This window comes from Geospiza fortis, unplaced genomic scaffold (assembly GCF_000277835.1).
Source record: "Geospiza fortis unplaced genomic scaffold, GeoFor_1.0 scaffold474, whole genome shotgun sequence".
NCBI classification, from domain to species: Eukaryota; Metazoa; Chordata; class Aves; order Passeriformes; family Thraupidae; genus Geospiza; species Geospiza fortis.
In genome coordinates this window covers 1-8,898 of record NW_005054661.1, presented here as the reverse complement: position 1 = coordinate 8,898, position 8,898 = coordinate 1, and the positions used below count along the sequence as shown (strand labels likewise).

The 8,898-nt window shown below is 57.9% G+C and overlaps 1 protein-coding gene across 1 annotated transcript; it reads left to right on the top strand.

The window, feature by feature from the left end:
* Positions 1–3,835: 3,835 nt before the first annotated feature.
* LOC115948973 (maestro heat-like repeat-containing protein family member 6) lies at positions 3,836–8,684 on the top strand (the record flags this gene model as incomplete). Its single annotated transcript, XM_031064978.1, has 13 exons — positions 3,836–3,898; positions 4,074–4,222; positions 4,499–4,646; positions 4,891–5,078; positions 5,159–5,296; positions 5,572–5,686; positions 5,856–5,993; positions 7,135–7,311; positions 7,444–7,599; positions 7,744–7,767; positions 7,888–8,050; positions 8,133–8,189; positions 8,573–8,684. Coding segments are annotated over exons 1-13 (1,628 nt in total), but the record flags the coding sequence as incomplete, so codon positions are not given.
* Between the last annotated feature and the right edge of the window lie 214 nt (positions 8,685–8,898).

Here is an 8,898-nt window from a genome sequence, read left to right as displayed (position 1 = left end):
GCTCTTTTAGTTACACACTTTAGTGCTCTCCTGGCGCTGCAAGAGGTTGGATTTGCCTCCCATATTTATTGCAGTTACACCGTTTTCCTGCTGGCATTTTCAGAAGTGAATGTGATGTGCATTTCCCACCCCAGTCCCTCCATGCCCTCTCCCCCAGCCATGGGCTTCTGGTTTAAATCCCCTTGGACGCTGCAGTGATCAGTGTCCTGTATGAGTCCCTTGCATCCCCAGATGTACTCCGAGTCAAACCATAGCTAAATTCCCCCTCCCTGACCCATTGTCTCATACCCACCCTGAGATTCCAGCTCTCCAGGTGTCCCCTGGGTCTCGCCCCTGGGAATGGTGAGGTTCTCCCAGGCCCCAGTATCTGGATGTAGCTGCCATGTCACCTCTGATGCTCACATGGCGTGGCACAGCAGCCGCTGTGCTGCAGTCGGGTCATCTCTCTGGAGGTGTGTGAAGCCAGGGAGCATTGGGACACCCTCGTGGGCTCCCGTATGGCACACAGAGCTACTGTCCCCAGGCACCACTTCCCCCAGAGACGCTGACCTGCTGCCTCACCCCGGGGATGAGCAAACTGGGCCATTTTCTTCCAGCACTTACAAGCTGCCTTTGGCTCGTCTTCACTTGCTCAGCAAACGCCCCGAACAGGTCAGCACTTTCTTCACAGCAAAGCTATGCAAGGAATTTCTCTCCTCAGGCAGCTGGATCCTTTCCAAAGAAGGAGAGCTGCCAAATTCCCACCCACCCCCCAGCAGCGAAACAAGGTGCAAATTTGGCCCCTGGAGGCTTTCTGTTCTCTTCCACTTCTGCCCTTGCTGTCTGCTGGAGCTGGGGAGGAAGGGGCCCTCTCCACTCCCTTCCCATGCTGCGGTTGAGTGTAGAAGGGAAAGGGCTGGTTCTGTGCCAGAGAGAACTCAAGGTGTCAGAGTTCTTCCCAAATGCAGCAGGTAGGAGACACGGGTGTGGGTTTGCAGCTCCCTGTCTGCCCCTCGCAGTGCTTGCTGGGCAGTGGGCACCTCTCTGCTCCCGATGTGCTCCACAGGGCTGGGGACTCTTGGGCAGTTGCCTCCTGTGATTTATTTATTTTTTCACTGCTTCTGCATACTTCTTGCTATTTACGAGCATGGCTGTTGCTGCAGGAAGGAGGCTGCTGATCTGGGCTGTGGATTCACAATGCTTCTGCCTTCCACTCCCCTTCCCCAAGGCCCCTGCAGAAGGTGCAGCTCCTCCACCCCTGTCTGGCCCCCAGCCCCTGGCAGAAATTAGCTTTCAAGGTGCATCACCGCAGCAGCACAGCTGGATGCTCATGTGCTTCATTTCTCTGCCTACAATTCTTGGACAGGAAAGTTGGGGCTTTTCTCTGCTGCCCATCTGCTGGGAAGGGCAAAGAGCATCCCCAGGGGATGAGACCACTCTGTGCACATTCACATTCCAAGTGCCAAGGACTCCTGAAAGCCAAGTGCCCAGGAGAACACGAGCAAATCAGCCTTGGGCAGTCAATGAACCTTTCCACAGCTCAATGACCCAGGTGCTCCTGGGATTTCACAGAAGCAAAGGTACCAGCTGTTGGGGGTACTCTGGGCTCTGGCAGAACCTCTTTACAAACACGGTGCCCAGCTCTTTCCGCTTTTCTGAACCAGCAGGTCACCCCCAAAAGAATCTGTAAACTCCTGTCCACACAGGAAAAGGTTACAGGGAGCTGGTCACGACCAACCATGGGGGTGGGCACCACCATGCAGCTCCCCTTGGTCCCCATCCCGAGGAGCAGCCCCAAGCAGAGCTCAAACCCTGGGCTGCCCCAAGTGCTGGACCCCTGAGAGCACTAAGGGGTCTCGCTGGCCTCGCCTGGGGTCCCCACCCACACATCCTTCAGTCACAGCCCCAGGCACCTGAGCTCAGTCCCGGCTGAGCTCTGGGAGGGTGTGTTTATTGATGGCTCTCTCTCAGGTGGACCTTGCACCTGGGCAACAGGTAGCTTATCTCAGCTGCTGCTTCCTGGGTGGACCTCACACTGCTGCGGTAGACAGCTTGCTCCCCGTCTCCCAAAGGATGCTGAGAGAACTCTGGCACCTCCAAGAGCACTTTCACTGGTACCCTGTCTATCTTCTGCCAGGGACCCTGCCCAGCTGTCTGCACTCTCCCTTGGGAGGAGGTTGACTGGATGCCCTGGCCTCCTCTTCATCTTATGTGCCACCCACGGCATTGCAGTAGAATACCGCCTCCTGGGAATTGTTCTCATCCATCCTTCGGTGGGATTGCCCTGCCCTCTGCCGATCTTTCAACACATAGGCAGGACAGAGACTGCGGTCCCTGGCTGAGAATGTGGCCATCTCCAAGGACGAGTTTCCCAGCGATCCTCACACAGACAACCACGTTAGCACAGTCTGGAGTCAGGACTGGATCCAGAGCACGCCCCGCTTGTTTGAAAGCCAGCCTAAGCTGTAAAATAGGAGTTTTTCCCAGCGGAATACACAGCGGGATCATCACCCTGCTGCCCGTGCTCTAACGAGCTGCATCTGCAGTGTTGTCAGTGCTCACCTGGAGCCAGCACTGAGGCACACTGTGGGGACTGTCCGTTCGTGATTTAAAAGGAGGGGAAAAAATACTCACAGCAAAACTTTATGTGAATTTTAATAAGACTGAAAAGTCAGAGTCTGCTCCTGGAGAGGCAGTGGCCATGAACATGAGTTTATTGATGGAGAGATCATGTTCATCCAAAGGAATGTGGATTGTCGGGATGCATTGTTTTGAGGATGGCCCTGCACAGACACCCCAGCCATCCCACCCTGTGTCTGAGAGCACTGTCCAAACGCTCCCAGAGCTCTGGCACCCTTGGGGCTGTGCCCATTCCCCGGGGAGCCTGTTCAGTGCCCTACCACCCTCTAGGGGAACAACCTTTTCCTGATATCCAAACTAAACCTCCCCTGGCACACCTCCAGGCATTCACCTGGGTGCTGTCACTGGTCAGAGAGCAGAGATTGGAGCTGTCCCTTCACTGCTCTTCACGAGGAGAGAATGCAGACCCCGATGAGGTCTCCCCTCAGTCTACTCTTCTTCAGGGTTTTATTTTTGTCCCCAAGGGTCAGACTGCAACCTCCACACAGGTCTCTCATCCTCCAGGAGAAAGAGACGAAGAGATGTACCAATCAACAACAAGGGCAAACAAGCAGGCAGTAATAACCAACACTAGATCTGCCTAGGTCATAGGAACAACACCAAGATGAACTGGCCTGCGGGCAACCTCAGTGACAGTGGATCCTTTTCATTGCTTGGTACAGGATCATCACCCTTTGGAATCTGTTAAGGCAGAACACTCTGATTTTGGGGCTCCCATATGTCCCCCAAGGTTATGCAGGGCAAGAAAACTGCCTGTGCCAGTCGTGTGTCCCAGCAGACTCAGGAGATATCAGTGTGTCTTTTATTCATGCAGAGCTCCTTCGGAGCTGCCCCACAGCAGGGCAAGTTGGCTGGACTGGGGGAGGCCCCAGGGCACATGGCACTGTGTGCAAGGGCCCTTTATGACAGTGGGCACTGTCGGAAGGAACGCGGCTGCGTGTCACAGGGCCCTTTGACACACAGCTGCTGGTGGCCACAGTGTTCAGAGGAGGCAATGGGACAGAGTGGTACTGCAGGGAGGCCCTGTGCAGCCACCTTGTTCCTTGCTGTCCCCAGGCTTTAACAATTTTTTTCCATGTGCCCTTAGGGACAGATCTCGGTGGGACAAGGGAGAGACCTTCCAGCATGGCCAGGAGAAGAAGGAAGTTGCAAACCCTGACATTACACTGACCACACGGCCAACACTGATATCACACCGACTCAGAGCATGGCAAACATGAAGGCTTCTGCTCCCGACCTGGATATTTTTGGGGAGAGACTTGTTTCCCACCCAAATGAAGTAAGCAGCCTGTGGCCAGGGCTGGATCCCCCCAGGAACTGGGGGCTCCTCAAGCTGGGTCTGCTGGGCCCCCCTCAGCCTTTGAAGCCATCAGAATGTGGTGGAAAAGGGAAGCACTTCTCAGAAGAAGCTGGGGAAGTTGCCGCTCTGGCAGCTCTACCTGTGCCTTCTCCAGGTGCCAGATTTTGTGAGGAACATGCACCAGAGACTTGTGTCCAGTGCACCTCCAGATGACAAGCCGTTCATGGACATCCTGAGGCTGACTGAGGCACACCCCACTGATGTCGCAGTCACTCTCCTGCGCTGTGCCCCATCATGTGACAGGTACGGGAGCCACCTTCCTTGCGGTCTCAGGGCTCACTGGCCCTTAGGGCCCATCACCCTGTACAGACAGTCCAGTGGGTCTGATAGAAAGGCAGAGAGTTTCAGGACCCACCAGGCTCTCTGTTTCCCAGTCATGCCATGTCAGCCACCCAGTCTGCTGCCGTGCTCCCTCCCTGCCTCTCAGGGCACCAGGGCTCTGTCACCTGGGCCCCCACAGGTGCCTTGTCCATGATGCTGTGGCTGAGATCCTCCTGACACACAGCTCTGGTCCCACAGGGCTGCTAAAATCATGTGGAGAACCATAGCCTCATCAGGAATGGCAGTGGACAAGGTGCTGCCAACACTGCTCAGTGTGCTGGAGGACTGGCCACTGCACAGAGTGTCCACCTCCGATGGGGACCACACGGCTGTCTTTGCCCTGGCTGTGAGTTTCTGCAACTGGCCTTTGCTGGCCCCAAGGCCGCCTCTCCCGCAGCTCTCCTTCCTCCTTCCCCCACTGCATCTGCCTGCCTCAGGCGCTGGCCTGAAACCCGGCCCAGGGGCAGCTTCAGGCCCAGCAGGCCCCGTGCTCCCCCTGCCTCTCTCCGGGCCTCTCCCTGCCACGCTCGGGCCCTGCCACACGCACACCTCGGCACTGAGCGCTGTCTCGGGGGCTTTGTCCTTTGCAGGCAACGAGGGTGGTTTGGGAGATTCTCCGCCTGCCCTGGTGCCCAGCACCATTTATGGAATATTCTCCCCGCCTCCTTGTGGCTCTGCTCCTCCAAGTGCTCTTTAGCACAAAAGAGATGCCAGAGGAGGTCAACACCTTCTGGAAGGAATGCCAGGAGCAACTCAGCATTCCCACCAGCCCAAACAGGTGCTCCATCCCACTTCTCTCATGTCCCCAGGGCAGGCACCAGCATTCCCAGTGTGACCTGGGCTTTGCTCTGCACACAGGTTTGCAGTGCAGACTGTGAAGGCACTGTTCCGCCATCTGCGGTATCTAGATTTACTGGTGTCAATGGAACACAAGCGTGGCTGGGACACACTGCTGTGTGCTGACACCCACCACTATGCCGTGGCTCTGCTGGCCAGGTGAGACCCCCTTCTCCCTGCTGCCCCTGACATTTGTGCTCTGTGCCCGGGTGTCCCACACAGTCCCTGTGGCCAGGGGCCAGAGGGCATGGCACTGAGAAATGGCCAAGCACCCTGGAAAAGGCTGGGAGAGGAGGGTGCCCAAGAGTAGCTGCCTCCCAAAGGACCCAGGTCTCCTTGCAAGGTGGTAGTGAAAGACAAGAACTGTGTGAGTCAGTGCTGGGAGAGGCTTCCTCCTGCTGGCTCAGGGTCTTGGTGGCTTTTCCACCTTCCAGGGAGTTGCATCGTACCTCAAACCCCTTGTGTTCCTGCATTGCACTCCGTTTGCTGGGGCTGCTCAGCAGGCGGGAGCCACACTGGGATCTGCCCGCCCTGGCATTCCTTGTGGAGGTGAGCCTGGTTCCAGCGCTGCCTGGCTGAGCTGCCTCCCAGCTCTCTGCCCTCTCGTAGGCACAGCTGCCAGGACGGTGCCCGTGCCCTGTGCTGCTGCCTGGGCCCGGCCCTGTGCGGTTCCAGGCTCCTGCCGGCCGGCTCCCTGTCACTGCCCTGTGCCTTGCAGGTCCTCGAGTGCCCTGACATGAGGGAATGGAGTGACAGTGCCCTGGAGATCATTTCAAGGCGCCTGCGGAGCAAATCCAGGGAAAAGCGTCGCTTGGCACTCAGAGGCCTTGTGGTTCTCAGCAAAGATCCCTCAGTGGTGAGAAGGGGGCAGCGGCTGAAGCCGTGCCGGCAGCGTGGGGCTGGGCAACGCAGTCGCTTGGCCTTGCCTGGGCTTCGGGCGCTGGGGCAGCTGCTCCCAGCTCTCCTGCCTCCCGCTTCAGCTGCCCCAGTGCTTCGGGACAGGCCTTTGGCCTCTGGGCCCTGTGGCAGCACGGTGGGGTTGCAGTGCCAGTGTGGCATTGGTGGTGCAGCCATTCACAAATGACTTGGACACAGCACTTGAAGGAAAACTAAATAAGTTTGCTGATGATACTACATTGGGAGGAGCTGTTGACTTCCTTGAGGGTAGAGGCCCTGTAGAGACAGATTTGCAGGCTGGACAATCACCAACTATACGAAGTCGAACAAGGGCAGGTGCCAGATGCTGCACCTAGCATGGGCCGCCTGGCTGTGTGGCTAGAGCAGGGAATGAGAGACTGGAGAGCTGTGGAAAGAGACCTGTGGGGATCCTGTGATGGCGAGTAGGGGTCAGCAGTGGCCTGGTAGCCAGGAAGGATATCTGGGATGCATCAGGCACAGGATCATCAGCTGGGCAACAGATAGGAATGTCCTGACCTGCTCTGGGCTGGCATGGCCTCCCCTCAAGTGCTGAGTGCAATTTTGGGCGCCGTCATGTAAAAAACCCATGAAACTATTAGAGATTGTCCAAAGGAGGATATTAAAAATAGTGAAGGGTCTACAGGGGAAGCCATAGGTGATGTGGCTGAGTGCACTTGACCTATTCTGCCTGGAGGAGACTGAGGGGAGACCTCACTGCAGTCTGCAGCTTCCCTGCAAGGGAAGTGAAAAGGCAGCACCAATCTCTGCTCTCTGGTGACCAGTGACAGCACTCAAGGGAACAGCTGGAGCTGTGTCAGGAGAGGTTGAGGCTGGATATTAGACAAAGGTTCTTTCCTCAGAGGGTGGTGGGGCACTGAACAGGCTCCCCAGGGAATGGGCACAGCCCCAAGGCTGCCAGAGTTCCAGGAATGTTTGGACAGTTTTCTGAGGCACAGACTGGGATTGTCTGTGCAGGGCCAGGGGCTGGACTGGATGATCCTTGTGGGTCCCTTCCAACTCAGGATACGCCATGATTCTACAGTTCATGGTTTCACAGTGCAGCATTGTGTTCCGCACAGGCTGAAGGCATCCGGAGTCTGACACAGAGCCTCCTGGGCCTACTGCAGGATGCAGATGGAGAGGTGGTTACACTGATCCTCTCTGTATTCCTGAATGAGCTCCAGGACAGAGCCACCCTAATATCCAGTCCCACCGCCCTGCAGCTGGCTGAGGTGCTACAGCCACTCATTGACAATGTGAGGCTCTGTGCCCCCAGCCGCGGCCACTGGCTGCTGCCCGGACACTTTGTGCCCATAGGATTTCCAGGCCTGTGCCCAGGTGGGCCCAGAGAAACCATTGCTGGCTCTTTTCCTCTTCCTTTCCAACAGGACAACAGCCATGTGCAGCTGCTCTCCACTCGCCTCTTCCAAGAGGTGATTGAGCTAGTAATGGACAATGGAAAAAAGCCCCTGAAGAAACATGTGAGCAAGAGCCTTCTCCCACTCTTCTTCCACTGCCATGATGAGAATCAGCTTGTGGCAGAGGTGAGGACTTGTGGCCGGCTGCTGTCCCCCTGGCAGGGGGCTGGGCTGCCTCCTGCCCTGTGCCTGCTGGACCGCAGCCTCCTCCAAGCTGTGGGTCCTGTGCCCAGGCTGTGGAGCCATCTCCACGTCTCTGCTGCCCTCCAGGCTTCTCGGGAAAAGCTGCTTTGTGCGGGCAACCCTGGATGACTTGCCAACCCAAACACCTGTTTCATATGGGCAGAATGCAACAAGCGGCTGCTGGCCGCGCCTCAGGGCTGTGCGGCCAGGGGAGGCCGGGGCTGGGCGCAGGCAGCGCCCGGCCCAGGGGCTGAGCCCGCGCCAACCCTTCCCTCCTGCCGCTCTCTGCAGCTGGCAGAGGACAGGAGCCGAGCGGCCGAGCACCTGCGCCGGGCCCTGCGCTACCTGCGGAGCCCACAGGAGCCCATGCGAGAGGCGGCCGTCAGGTTCATGGGTGAGCCACGAGCCCGGGCTCCCTCCTGCTCCTGCCATAGCAGGATCTGGGGCAGGGTTCATAACAGGCTCTGTGTTCACAGGGGTCGCAGGGCGGTACTTGAGGAGGCAGCAAGAAGAGACCCGGCTCATCTACAAGGGTGAGCGCTGTCAGCGGGGGCTGCCGGGGGGAGCTGCAAGCCCTGCCCCGGCTGCGGAGGGCTCTGCTCCCGGGGGCAGAGCACACTGAGATTTCAGGGCCACGTGGGCCATTCATGGCCAGCAGCTTCGGGCTCATCCCCTTGCTCTGGCGGCGGGGGCTGCCGGGGGGAGCTGCAAGCCCTGCCCCGGCTGCGGAGGGCTCTGCTCCCGGGGGCAGAGCACACGGAGATTTCAGGGCCACGTGTGCCATTCGTGGCCAGCAGCTTCGGGCTGATCCCCTTGCTCCCTGCTCCCTCCTGGCCATGGCAAGAGCCGGCTGGGATGGCCCTGCAGACCTGAGCTCTGACACCTGGTGGCAGATGGCTCTGTTCCTCTGTTTCAGCCCTTCAGGACATGACTGATGACATCAGCCCTGCCATCTCAAGCTTGGCAACTCAAACCCTGCAACTCTTAAGAGCTGCACAGAGAGCTCCATGTTCTCCAGGTTTCAGAAGGTGCAAGACCACTTCCAGAAGGGTGGGGGGCAGGAAGCCTCCTCTGTGGGGCAGCATGTGGAAGCCTATGAGCAACTAATCTCAGGAGCTCCGTCTGCTCAGGGCACCTGAGCTGCAGAGAAGACCTCATCTCAGCATGGAAATATGAAATCGTTGTCCTGCACAGAGGTCCAGGATCTTTCTTTTTCTGCCCAGGGTCCGCAGGGCATAGGGG